Genomic DNA, 13,625 nt, shown 5'->3' with positions numbered 1-13,625 from the left:
AGAAAAAAAGCCAGGTGTGGTGGCTCACACCTCTAATCCCAGCACTTTGGGAGCCCGAGGTGGGTGGATCACTTGAGGTCAGGAGTTCGAGACCAGCCTGACCAACACAGTGAAACCCCATCTCTACTAAAAATACAAAATTAGCCAGGTGTGGTAGCATACACCTGTAATCCCAGCTACTTGGGAGGCTGAGGCAGGAGAATCGCTTGAACCTGGGAGGCTGAGGTTGCAGTGAGTTCAGATCGCGCCATTGCACTCCAGCCTGGGCAACAAGAGCGGAAACTTTGTCTCAAAAACAAGGGGAAAAAAAAGAGCTCTCTTTTCTAATTTCCACGAGGCAAATGAAAACATAGCTTTTAATGAGTCCCGTCACTTGTCTTTAAATGCCTCTCCACCCAATTTCTAGCTACAGTCAATTCTTCAAAAGTTAAACACAGACCAAGTGGGGTGGATCACACCTGTCATCCCAGCACTTTGGAAAGCGGAGGTGAGAGGATCACCTAAGTACAGGAGTTTGAGACCAGCCTGGGCAACATGGCTAGACATTCGTCTCCACACAAAATTTAAAACATTGGCCGGGCTTGATGGCATGCACCTGTAGTCCCAGCTACTCAGGAGACTGAAGTGGGCAGACTGCTGGAGGCTGCAGTGAGCCATGACTGTGCCATTGCACACCAGCCTGGGTTAAAGAGACCCTGTCTCTAAAAAATTTTTTTAAAGTTAAACACAGTTACTTTCTGAACTCCCCCTTTTTCACAGAGCTTGGATTTTCTTTCTTCTTTTTTTTTTAATTGCTATTCACTGAAATTCTACTACGTGGCCCCTAGGGAGTTATGACTGCATGGACAGGCATGACTTTAAGCTAGACATTTGAACAAGTTCTTTCAGTACTAGTGGTAGGAAATAAATAACAATCCAGCTGGGCGTGGTGGCTCATGCCTGTAATCCCAGCACTTTGGGAGCCCGAGGCGGGTGGATCACCTAAGGTTGGGAGTTCAAGACCAGCCTGACCAACATGGAGAAACCCCATCTCTACTAGAAATACAAAATTAGCCGGGTGTGGTGACACATGCTTGTAATCTCAGCTACTCAGGAGACTGAGGCAGGAGAATCATTTGAACCTGGGAGGCGGAGGTTGCAGTGAGCCGAGATTGTGCCACTGCACTCCAGCCTGGGTAACAAAAGTGAAACTCTGCCTCAAAAAAAAAAAAAAAAAAAAAATCCAAGGCTGGGTGCAGTAGCTCACGCCTGTAATCCCAGCACTTTGGGAGACTGAGGAAGGTGGATCTCTTGAAGTCAGGAGTTTGAGACTAGCCTGGCCAACACGGTGAAACCCTGTCTTTACTAAAAATACAAAAATTCACCAGGATGGTGGCTGGGTGTCTGTAATCCCAGCTACTCAGGAGGCTGACGCAGGAGAATCACTTGAACCTGGCAGGCAGAGGTTGCAGCGAGCCGGGATTGTGCTACTGCACTCCAGCCTGGGCGACAGAGCCAGACTCTTGTCCAAAAAAAAAAAAAATCTAGAAACACCCAAAGTAATAATTTTATGTTCCCCCAAACTTACTGCCCAGTTAACAGCTGGGTTACAGTGATTTTCAAACTTTTGTGACTGTGACTCACAGTGAGAAGTACACATATCTGTATAAATGCCTGAAACAAATGTTTTGCCAAACACTACTTACCTTTACTACATGGGTAAAGGTAGTAATGTTTTCTGTTCTGCTCATTCTGTTTCATTTTTGTTAATGCTACTGGGTTGAATCATATGAAACACGTCTGTGTAGTGAGAACTGTCAAATATGGGCAATTTCATACGGTTCAACCTATTTGTGACACTCATTTTACAATCCACTTCCTTAATGGAACACATCCCATAGACTGAAAAATGTTGCTAAGTGGGCATGTTTCCAGTTAATGTTTTTTTAATTACTTTTTTTTGAGATGGAGTCTTGCTCTGTCGCCCAGGATAGAGTGCAATGGCACGATCTCAATTCACTGCAACCTCTGCGTCCCAGGTTCAAGTGATTCTCCTGACTCAGCCTCCCGAGCAGCTGGGATTACAGGCCCCTGCCACCACGCCCAGCTAATTTTTGTATTTTTAGAAGAAACGGGGTTTCACCATGTTGGACAGGCTGGTCTCAATTTCTTGACCTCATGATCCACACGCCTTGGCCTCCCAAAGTGCTGGGATTACAGGCGTGAGCCACAGCGCCTGGCCCACTGGTTTCTGTTTCTTTGAGAAAGGATCTAACTGTCATGGAAGCTGGAGTGCAGTGGCATGATCACGGCTCACAGCAGCCTCATCCTCCTGGGATCCCACCTCAGTTTCCTAGGTAGCTGGGACTACAGATGTGCACCACCACACCTGGCTAATTTTTTTTTTTTTTTTTTGAGACAGACTCTGTCACCCAGGCTGGAGTGCAGTGGCACAATCTCACTGGAACCTTCGTCTCCTGGGTTCAAGTGAGCACATCTGGCTAATTTTTGTAGTCTCCCTATGTTGGCCAGGTTGGTGTTGAACTCCTAGGCTCAAGCAATCCACCCACCTTGGCCTCCCAAAGTGCTGGGATTACAGGCATGAGCCACTGTGCCTGGCCCACTTCCCTGTTTTAAGGGCTTCATGGAATCCACATGCACCTAACCCGGCTTAGATAACCTGCCCTCACTGGAGGCACTTGTTTTTTCCAACTTCTTGCTGTTCCAAACCATGCCACAGTGAACTTCCTTGTCATAAACGTTCTTGTGCAATGCCAGAGTTTCTATGGTGCAAGCTCCTCAAAGCAGGACGGCAGACTCCTACCATCTAGGCACTTACCATTGATCTTAGCTGCGTTTAAAGGCCTCTGGGTAAGGGCTGTGCTCAGTTTCTTCCTTTGCGAGTGTCTGATGGAGAGTAAATGGTGCCGACTGAAGGGTCCCACTCAGGCACCCTATCTGTCCAGCCCTCCTCTGACAACAAGCCCCTTTCTGCAAGATGGGAAGCTCTAGTTTCTTCCAGACCTCTCTCTCTCTCTCTTTTGAGACAGAGTTTCACTGTCGTTGCTCAGACTGCAGTGCAGTGGCGCTATCTCAGCTCACCACAGCCTCCACCTTCCGGGTTCAAGCGATTCTCCTGCCTCAGCCTCCCGAGTAGCTGGGATTACAGGCATGCGCCACCACACCCGGCTAATTTTTTATTTTAGTAGAGATCGGGTTTCTTCATGTTGGTCAGACTGGTCTCGAACTCCCGACCTCAGGTGTTTAGCCCGCCTCTGCTTCCCAAAGTGCTGGGATTAGAGGCAAGTGAGCCACCGCACCCAGCCCTTTCCAGGCCTCTCTCTAGGCAAACTTCATGGAGGCGTGAAGACAGTATGCTTTACCATTGACCAGACCTGAGTTTGAATGTCACCCATGCTCCTTAAACTCTCTGGTTTCCATTATCATAGCTACCAAAAGAATATAAACCTCTCAGGGTTGCAGGGAGGATGAAGCTGAACACGTGGAGTACGTTGCAAACAGTTACTCCGGAGTTAGCCATTGTCTTCAGCTGGTCCTGACAGGTCTTTCCCAAGCATGAAAGGCTCCTCCGTGCTGCCTATTCACATTTACCCTGCTGGGACCCGAATTAAGACAATAAGGTTCTCCTGAGTTTACAATCGGCTTGGTCCCAGGCCTCAGTTTCCTGAAGTTGGACTTCTTTTTTTAATTTGTTCTTTTTCACCAAGTAAACGTTGGACTTCTTGAGCGCCAAGGTAAAGAACGACACTCTTGGACAAAGCCATTCATTCAACAACAAATATTTATTGAGAACCTACTACGTGCCCGCCACTGTGCTAAGCATCATCTGGGCCTCAGTTCTCCCATCCGCAAAAGTAGGAATTGTACTTTTCAACTAGGAACCGCTGGGCCTCTGGGGACCGGCAGCCTTCGGGGCGGACTACGATTCCTTCATTGGAAGCCAAGGGCGCCCCGCACGTTTCCGAACGGCCTCCAGGGGGCACTGCCGCCCTGAATTGAGAGCCATCGGAGCGGGGTATGGGAAGGCTCAACTTTCTGCTCTGTCATTGGCCGACTGAGGATGATGCCGATGGCCCAGATGAGCAGGATGTGGACCGTGTTTCTGGGAACTGGGGCCTACATTGGCCCCAGGATGAGTCCGTCCGTCCCTGGGGCCCTGCGTTCTGACTCTCGGGTCAGACGCAGCCAAGATACAACTCAAGAACTTCAAGGTTTCCGCTCCGGCCGAGCGCCCGGGTCCGGCAGGGGAAAGGGTGAGGGTGTCGGCCTCGCTCCCCCAGCCTCAGCCCTCGGGAGGCGCAGCGTCAGGGCGGGCGGCCGCGCTGAAGCCCCCTGCGCCACTAGAGGGACTCTGGCAGCAGCGGCGCGGGCCGGCCTTCTGGTCACGTGCGGCGAGGGCGGGACCAAACCAGCGGCCGGCCAATCGGCTGTGCCGTCGCCGGGCGTGATAGCCAATAGGAGCCGGGAGCGGGGTCCCGGGACTGGAAAGAAACGGTGGCCGGGAGGGGGCTCCGGGGACCATGGGGCTCCTGGCCATTCTGAAGAAGATGAAGCAGAAAGAGCGGGAGGTGCGACTGCTCATGCTGTATCCTCCCCAGCGCCGGAGCCGCGGGGGTAGCGGGGCCCCGCCGGGCGGGCGGTGCCGGGCGCCCCCTGCCGGGAGCGGAGCGCGGCGGCCGGCGCTTCCCAACTGCCCCTGGCGTCACCATGCGGGCCCCACCAATTGCCCCGGAGGGCCGGGTGGAAATGTACCCCCGGCCTGGAGCTGGGGCCAGCTCAGAGGGCCGCTGAAACGGGCCTGCAGGCGCAGCGGCGGGACCGGGCGGCCCGAGTGTCAGGGGTGGTGGGACCCGGAGCTGAGTCGGACGCCACCACCCGGCGGCCTGGCCCGAGCGTGAGGCCGCTGCCCTCCCAGCTCTGATCTCCTCCCTGCAGCCCGAGGGTCCCAGGCCCCGGCTCCGTCCTCGAGCTCCTAATTCCGGGGGCGTGCGGGGTGGCGGGTGTGGGCTCCTTGGATCCTTTCCAGCGTGGATCCAACAGTCCGTCTCTTTGTCTCTGCTGCTACGCGGCCCGTGGATGTCCCTGCGGCTGAGGATGTGTGGACCCGAGTGCCCCGTGCGCCCTGTGCGCCTTCTGAGTCCAGTTAGGCGCCTGCACCTGTTCCCCCTGCTCTGTGCCAGGCCCCGCGGGGGCATGGCAGGGGAGAAAAGACGCTTACATGCACATCTAACTTGATAATCACTTCATGACTGTTTTAGTTTTTGAGACAGGGTCTTGCTCTGTTGCCCTGGCCAGAGTGCAGTCAAGGCTCACTGCAGCCTTAAGCTTCTAGGCTCAAGTGATCCTCACGCCTCAGCCTCCCAAAACTCTGGGATTATAGGCATGAGCTACGGAGTCCGGCCCATGTCTGTTTCATTTTAATTTTTTTGAGACAGAGTTTCGTCTTGTTCCCCAGGCTGGAGTGCAATGGTGCAATCTCGGCTCACTGCAAAACAAAAAAATCTTGCCTTCGTGGAAATTCTGTAATGCAGGGCGGTAGAAAGATGACAACACAGGAAGTAAGTAAAATATGTGATACGGGCTGGGTACAGTGGCGCACACCGGTAACCCCAGCACTTTGGAAGGTGAGGTGGGAGGAACGATTGAGCTCAGGAGTTTATCAGCCTGGGCAACATAGTGAGACCCTGTCTCTATTTATACATATATACTTCTCCATATATACTGCATATATATGGGCCATGCTTTGGACCATGTTTCTGGGGAACAGGGCCTTATCCTGCCACAGGATGAACTCCCAGTACATATATATGTATATATGTGTGGAGAAGAATGCAATTTCCGGTGGTCGAAGAAAGCCACTGTATGATGGCTGGACTTGGTGGTTCATACCCGTTATCCCAGCACTTTGGGAGGTTGAGGCAGGTGGATCACCTGAGGTCAGGAATTCCAGACCAGCCTGGGCAACATGGTGAAATCCCATCTCTACTAAAAATACAAAAATCAGCTGGGTGTGGTGGCGTGCGTCTTTAATCCCAGCTACCTAGGAGGCTGAAGCAGGAGAATCACTAGAACCTGAGAGGCAGAGATTGTAGTGAGTCAAGATCACACCACTGCACTCCAGCCTGGGCTTCAAGAACGAAACCCTGTGTCAAAAACAAACAAACAAACAAACAAAACCCTCTCTCAAAAATTGAGTACATGAGGGAGGTGAGGGTTGAACCATGCAGCGATCTGGGGTTGGGGGGTACTTTAAAGCGAAGGCCCTGGGAGGACTAACGCGTGTTCAGAGAAATGGCAAGGCGGGCAGTGTGTCTGAGGAGAGCTGACTGGAAACCTAGGGCGTTTTGGTTCTTGGTTTTCCCTTTTGATGAGAAGTGCAGAGGAGACAAGGAATCAGACCAGTTAGGCCACTGCAGTGATGCAGGCGAGATAGGATGGTGGCTTGGACCAGAATGGAAGTAGTGAGGTCATGGAAGTTTCTGGCCTGAACAATTAGAAGGGTGAGGAGCCATTTGCTGAGCTGGAGAAGACCGCGGAAGGAGCACTTTCAGAGGGGAGATGGGAGCCCTGTATGTGCCATGTGAGATGCCTCTGGACAGCCCAGAAGTGTCAGGCAGACAGCTGGATGTAGGCACTGATGTCGTGTGTGGGAGGAACACGTTTGGGTGTTGTCAGGATAGAGATGGTGTTGGAAGCTGTGATCCTGGATGAGGTCACCTAGGGATGAGCCTTGCCCGAGAAGAGAACCCAGTTATACCAGGATAAAGTCAGAGAGGTGAGGAGGAGAACCAGGTGGGAGTATGTCCCCGTGCTGAGGACAGCATATGTGCTGGGGAGAAGGGTGAGCCCCTCCGACAGGTGCTGAGTGGGGCAGATGACTGAGGGCTGCTCCGGCACTGGAGGGCTGGAAGGAGGTCTTTGGGGATTGACCTTGGTAAGAGCAGTTTTGGGCGCAGCAGAAGCAAACGCCTGATGGGAGTGTGTTCTAGAAAGAGCAAAAAGGCAGAAACGGGTGAGCACAAACAACTATTCTGAGATTTCCTGCAACAAGGAAAGAGATAAATGGATAAATAGATGGGGCAGAGAGATCAAGGGCTTTGTTTGCTCTTTTTAAGGTAGGAGGAAGAACAGAAAGCTCATCAGCCAGTGGGGATGATCAAGAGGGGAAGGAAACATGGATGATGGCTTGAGGGCAGGGGCTTAGCAGCAGCCAGGTTCCAGGGGCTAAGGCTGGGCCTCAGGGAAAGTCCCCTCCTCACCCCTCTCCTGGGCCTGGGTCACTCGCCCCAGCTCTGATGAGCAGGGAGAGGTGGCCAAGTCCAGGACCTGCCCACCCCACCACGCCCCAGCAAGCTGCAGTGTTGGGAGGACAGAGGAGGGTGATTCTCTCACACAGGTAGGCACACCCATTACTTTGCACTCTGCAGTAGCAGGTCTGGAATATTCCAGAAACAGATGAGGGAGGCTGCCTCCAGATATTTGTTCTTCCCTTAGTTCTTCAGAAAGCTTGCTCCTTGTATTTTGGGTCTCAGCTCCAGACACCTCAGAGAGGCCTTTCCTGACACTCAAGCTAAAAGCGCCTCCTCTGACGGCCCTCTCAGAAAGCCTCTCTGTTGTGTTGATGGCGCTAGCCAGGATATGGCAGGGCCTTCTTTTCTCATTTGTTTGTTCTCTGTTGACTGTCTTCCCACTAGAGCGTAAGCTTCCTAAGGGCAGGGCTTTGTCCTCCAGCACCCAGAAGAAGGTCTGGCACATAGTAGGTGTTCAACAAACTAAGGAGCTTTTGGTCAGTAGAGATGATATTTGTATCTTGATACTTTCACATTTATCATGGGCCAGTTAAGGCCAGGCCTGTGCTCAACTCAGTTTGATCCGTGGTGGGAAATGATGAGTCCCCTAAGAGGGGCTCTGTGACGATGTCGCCACCTGGCAGAGCACAGGGACTTCTTAACCTGCTGCGCCTAGTGGCCTGGATAATGCTGGGAAGACAACCATCCTGAAGAAGTTCAATGGGGAGGACATCGACGCCATCTCCCCGACACTGGGCTTCAACATCAAGACTCTGGAGCACCGAGGGTGAGCAGGGTCCCCATGGGTGGGCCAGCCCAGAGCAGGGCAGGGAAGGTGGGAGAGGGGCCCAGCTGACCCTCCTGCCACCTGCTCCTTGCCCAGATTCAAGCTGAACATCTGGGATGTGGGCGGCCAGAAGTCCCTACGGTCCTACTGGCGGAACTACTTTGAGAGCACCGACGGCCTCATCTGGGTGGTGGACAGCGCGGACCGCCAGCGCATGCAGGACTGCCAGCGAGAGCTCCAGAGCCTGCTGCTGGAGGAGGTGGGCACTTCTACCCTTTGTGCACGCATGTGGATATGTAGCCGCCTTCTCGGCAGATGCCCAGAGGAGTCCATGGTCCCAGAGGGAAACCTAGAGGCAGGATCTATTCCTTCACTGGGCCTCCACCATGGGAGGCCCACGGCGCCGGAGGAAGGACACCTGTTGTGGACTGAGACTGAGTTAATATCCCTGTGGTGTGACTGCATCACTACCCTGAGCATCAGTTTCTGTGCCTTGAAATGGTGATGATGACACCCACCTCACCGGGCTTTAGGGAGGATGACCTAAGGCCAGCATGAAGCTTTGAGAGGCCATGCAGCCTGGCTCAGGAGTCTGACTCTTCACTATGTGACCTCAGCCAGGTGTGGTGGCGTGTACCTGTAGTCTTAGCTACTCCGGAGGCTCAGACAGGAGGATCAGTTGAGCCTGGGAGGTCGAAGGTGCTGTGAGCTGTGATCATGCCACTGCACTCCAGCCTCCTGGGCAATAGAGGGAAACCCTGTCTCAAAAAACATAAATAAAAATAAAAGAAGGAAAACTTGCAAAGATAGTACAGAGGTTCCCCATATACCCTTTACCTTGCTTCCCCATCTCACCTGACCGTGGTCAGTCCAAACTAAAAAATCACCATTGGTGAATTACTTGTATCTTAATTACAGATTTTAGTTCAATTTCATCAGTTTTTCCACTAACATATTTTTTGCTTTCCAGTGTTTGATTCAGGCTACAACATTGCATTTAGTTGAAAATGAGGATCCTTGTGAGAGCGAAGGGGTCATTAATGATTCTGAGGCAGAGGGGATTGTCCTGGGCACACCGCACACTCCTCCTGTGGGGCTGGGGCAGGCCAGACAAGATCAGGGCCATAGAATGCTTGTGAAGGCAGGTCCAGACCCAAGGGTTAGACCCGCCCACCCACATCTCTCCCAGTCACAGACACATATGTGGAAACAACTAGAATCAGAGGTGGACAGTAGGCCTGTTGGGAGTGAAAATGGTAAAAGGACAAACTCAGAAGAGAGAGAGGTCACTTCCAGCAGACCCCCATGGGCCTCTGGGATGCTCACATTCTCTGTGCATGTCTGGTCATCAGATTGGAGCAGTCTAGAACCACAGAGAGCTCAGGGATCATCTTATCCAACACCCCTCCTGTTTATGGAAGAGGAAGTTGGAGCATGGGGGACAGTGGTGTCCCCTGGGTGGTGGTTGGCGGTAACCAGAACCCCGGCCCAGGGCTGCCTCCACCCACGTGGGTCAGCCTTGATGGCTGTGTCCACCACCTCACTCCTCCTGGGCCTCTCCCACCACCACAGGCCTTACCTTGATCTTCCAGGTCGGTACTTCACCCCAGATGCTCTGGGCCATTAGAGGAGGCGTCAGTCTGTCCTCGAGTGAGTCCCCACCTCACCCCTCTATCTTGTCTCCCCCAGCGCCTGGCCGGAGCAACCCTCCTCATCTTTGCCAACAAGCAGGACCTGCCTGGAGCACTGTCCTCTAACGCCATCCGCGAGGTGAGTCCAGGCCCTGGGACAGGCTCACTGAGGGAAAGGGGCACACATTTCTCTATTTTAAAAGCCTTCATTAAAAATAACAAAAGAAGTTTAAAAAGAAGAATAATAAAAGCATTTATTAGCCCCTGCTAGGTGGCAGGACCTATGCAGGGCACTGGGGAGCCAGTGATTAATAAGGCGTGGAGTGGCCACAGTCTGGGGAAGGCAGAGCTGCACATGTGCTGTCATGGGGTAACAGCAGCCAGCACACAGTCAATGCTTTTGGTGTGCTCTGCTTCTCATATGGATTAACTCATTTCATTCTCACAGCAACCTCATGAAGTGAAGACTATTATTTTACAGATGGTGAAGCAGGCTCAGAGAGGTTAGGTAACTTGCCCCAGGTCACACAGCCACTAAATAGACAAGCCTGTCTGAACTTTGGTTTCCTCCTTGGTGAAATGGCCGACACAATCCCTGGCTCATGAGGGCTTGAGGGGAATGAGAGAGAGGACGTGTGGGACTCCTAGCATGATGCCTAGATCCTGGTGGACGCTCAGGAGCCCATGTTGCATTTACATCACTAAGGGGCAGCACTGGACTGGCGTGGCGCTGGACAGAGAGCCCAGGTGCCCCTGGGGGCTGACAAACTCTCCCAGGGGCCAGCGGGGCTTCCTGGATGGGATGACGTAGAACAGGGCCTTGAGGGAGGTGCGGAGCTCCCTGGGCTGGGGAGGGAAGGGGCTGAGGGCAGGCGGGGGCTGCGGTCACTGGCCATCACCACCCGCGCCTTTGTCCTCCAGGCCCTGGAGCTAGACTCCATCCGCAGCCACCACTGGTGCATCCAGGGCTGCAGCGCCGTCACCGGGGAGAACCTGCTGCAGGGCATCGACTGGCTCCTGGATGACATTTCCAGCCGCATCTTCACAGCTGAATGAGCCACTCCAGATGCCCCCCACCTAGCAGTCTAGGTCCCCCAGCCCTCACCAAACACTATCCACAGGGGGATGGGAGTCAGCCGGCCAGACTAACACTCCCCCTCCTCCACACCTAACCTGCTGCTGCTACTGCTGCCCGCTGCCGCTCTGTGGCGGGAGGGCTGTGCCCTGGCTGTCTCCCTCGCTCCTGACCTGGCCTTGGGCTGCCATACCAAGAAGAGAGGGCTAGGCGGGCAGAAGCTGCCTCTGTTGCTACCGAGGCTGTGGGCCTCATCCTTCGCTCAGCTGTGAAATAAACCGCTCCTTGTCCTGATTCCTGCTTGAGTTATTTGTTGATTCAACAGCGTTAGAGACCACCTGGGACCCACAGTCCAGCAGGGGACAGAAAGGAACAGATCATTGGAACTGATGGTGAACTATGGCTACATCAAAGGGATGCAGAAAAAGTTACAGAGCATGGGATACGGTGCAGCTAACTCCATCTAAAGGGGCCCAGGCAGGCTTCCTAGAGGAGGTTACATTAAAGCTGGGAGTAAAGCCTGAGTCGTTTTCCAGGTAGAGGAAGGGGAAGACAGTTCACCAGGGGAACTCCAGCCCTCAGGTATGAATTAGGAAAAGAGACACAGCTCCAGACAAGGGCTCCAGCTTTTTGCATGGAATGTGGGCTGAAATTCAGCTCCCAACCCGCAGTGGCAGCCAGGTGATCCTCCCACCTTGGCCTCCCAAAGTGCTGGGATTACAGGCGTGAGCCACCATGCCCGCCCTGGGTTTCCTTAAGAGTGGAAGAAGGGAAGTTAATGTTGGGTGGACAAGCCTAGAACATGAACAAACTGCCCTTCAGTGTACAGAATTAGAGCCGCTGCGCTGTCCTCCTCGCAAGATAGACCTGGTATTAGAAAAAAGGACTCAGGCTCTCAAACCTGGGCCCTGGAGCCAAACCCTGGCTCTGCCACTTGCTGGTTGATGCTAAGCAACTTGCCTAGCCTCTCTGTGCCTCAGTTTTCCTCCTAGTGTTGGAATGAGGAACAAACAGGTTGGTGTCTTTTTTTTGAGATGGACTCTCACTCTGTCTCCCAGGCTGGAGTGCAGTGGCACGATCTCAGCTCACTGCAACCTCTGCCTCCCGGGTTCAAGTGATTCTCCTGCCTCAGCCTCCCAAGTAGCTGGGACTATAGGTGCGCACCACTACGCCCAGGTAATTACTGTATTTTCAGTAGAGACGGACTTTCACCATGTTGGCCAGGCTGTTCTCAAAACTCCTGACCTCAGGTGATCTGTCCGCCTCAGCCTCCTAAATTGCTGGGATTATAGGCATGAGCCACCATGCTTGGCCCGGTTGGTGTCTTGTATGCCATAAGCACTGCGTAAGTGTCAGCTACAATTGTCATTATTTGAACCAGTAGGCCTATAAGCAAATTCAACTAATGTGAAGTCAGTCACCCACTGACACAGGTGTCACCCCAGTGTTGATGTCCTCCCAAAGGCCCTGAGGAGATAATGCTCTTCTTGAAAAGATGAATTAGGCCAGGCGTGGTGGCTCACGCCTGTAATCTCAGCACTTTGGGAGGCCAAAGTGGGCGAATCACCTGAGGTCAGGAGTTCACGACCAGCCTGACCAACATGGTAGAACCCTGTCTCTACTAAAAATACAAAAATTAGCCGGACATGGTGGTGTGCGCCTGAAATCCCAGCTACCCACTGGAGTGCAGTGAGCTGAGATCACACCACTGCACTCCAGCCTGGACAACAGGGTGAGACTCTGTCAAAAAAGAAAGAAAAGGTCGATTATTCATAGTTAGAGACAAATATGAAAATAACAAAGTGATATTCATCACAGAGGTCTCCACCACATGGTCAAGCATTCCCTGGGCGAGCTCGGGTAGCATCCCCTGAGGGAGTGTGGCGGGCAGCCCAGTGTGGTGCCCCTGCAGCCTCTCCGGCTCCACAGCCGTCTTTTTTTTTTTTTTTAATTTTTAAATTTTTTATTTTCCCATCACCCTGTTACTGAATTTTTTTTTTTTTTTTTGAGATGGAGTTTCACTCTTATTGCCCAGGCTGGAGTGTGATGGTGTGATCTCAGCTCACTGCAACCTCCGCCTCCCGGGTTCAAACAATTGCTCCTACCTCAGCCTCCCAAGTAGCTGGGATTATAGGCATGTGCCACCATGCCTAATTTTGTATTTTTAGTAGAGATGGGGTTTCTCCATGTTGGTCAGGCTGGTCTGGAACTCCTGACCTCAGGTGATCTGCCCGCCTTGGCCTCCCAAAGTCCTGGGATTACAGGTGTGAGCCACCGCGCCTGGCCCCTACTGCCACCTTCTGTTTGCTCCTCCTGGTGAGGGAGCTGGTGGGGTGGGAGATCTGGAGAAGGCCAGGGGCTAAATTGCTCTAGATGAAAAAGGGCTTGGAGGGGACAGGAAGAAAGAAGGGGAAAGGGAAGAATGTGGGAGATGCTGGGCCAGAGAGGGAGGGAAGATGGGTGAGAAGGAAACTGAGGCAACAGCCCTGCTGAGGGATCTTTGGAGAGGGGAGCGATGTCTGAAGGGGTCTTCAGAGGAGTCCTGGTGTGTGTTGAGTGGGGGGACATCCCCTATCCCTGGCCTCCTCCTGAACACCTGCTAGGTGAACCACCCAGTTCAGAACCACCAGCATCTGATCTGGAGTCTGCTTTTTTTTTTTTGAGACAGCATCCCACCGTGTTGCCCAGGCTGTAGTGCAGCGGCATGATCATAGCTCGCTGCCACCTTGAACCCAGTGACTCCAGAGCTCACTGTAACCTCAAACTCCCGGATTCAAGCCATCCTCCTGCCTCAGCCTCTGGAATAACTGGGTGTACAGACCCATGCCACCATGCCCAGCTAA

The 13,625-nt window shown here is 53.0% G+C and overlaps 1 protein-coding gene across 1 annotated transcript; it reads left to right on the top strand.

Moving 5' to 3' along the window:
* The first annotated feature begins 3,980 nt into the window (after positions 1-3,980).
* ARL2 (ADP ribosylation factor like GTPase 2) lies at positions 3,981-11,076 on the top strand. The gene is made up of 5 exons (XM_017537149.1): positions 3,981-4,585; positions 7,966-8,076; positions 8,173-8,335; positions 9,766-9,846; positions 10,629-11,076. The coding sequence occupies exons 1-5, from the start codon at positions 4,521-4,523 to the stop codon at positions 10,761-10,763; spliced, it is 555 nt and encodes a 184-aa protein (XP_017392638.1). The 5' UTR covers positions 3,981-4,520; the 3' UTR covers positions 10,764-11,076.
* The last annotated feature ends 2,549 nt before the right edge of the window (positions 11,077-13,625 follow it).

This window comes from Cebus imitator, unplaced genomic scaffold, assembly GCF_001604975.1.
Source record: "Cebus imitator isolate Cc_AM_T3 unplaced genomic scaffold, Cebus_imitator-1.0 Scaffold102, whole genome shotgun sequence".
NCBI lineage: Eukaryota > Metazoa > Chordata > Mammalia > Primates > Cebidae > Cebus > Cebus imitator.
This window is presented reverse-complemented; position numbering and strand designations above follow the sequence as displayed.

Bases quoted from the DNA above. Each gene is read 5' to 3' on its own strand.
- ARL2 (XM_017537149.1), top strand. From the start codon at position 4,521: ATGGGGCTCCTGGCCATTCTGAAGAAGATGAAGCAGAAAGAGCGGGAG. The intron at 4,586-7,965 runs GTATCCTCCCCA...TGCTGCGCCTAG, and splicing joins GAGGTGCGACTGCTCATGCT to TGGCCTGGATAATGCTGGGA. The intron at 9,847-10,628 runs GTGAGTCCAGGC...TTTGTCCTCCAG, and splicing joins CCTCTAACGCCATCCGCGAG to GCCCTGGAGCTAGACTCCAT.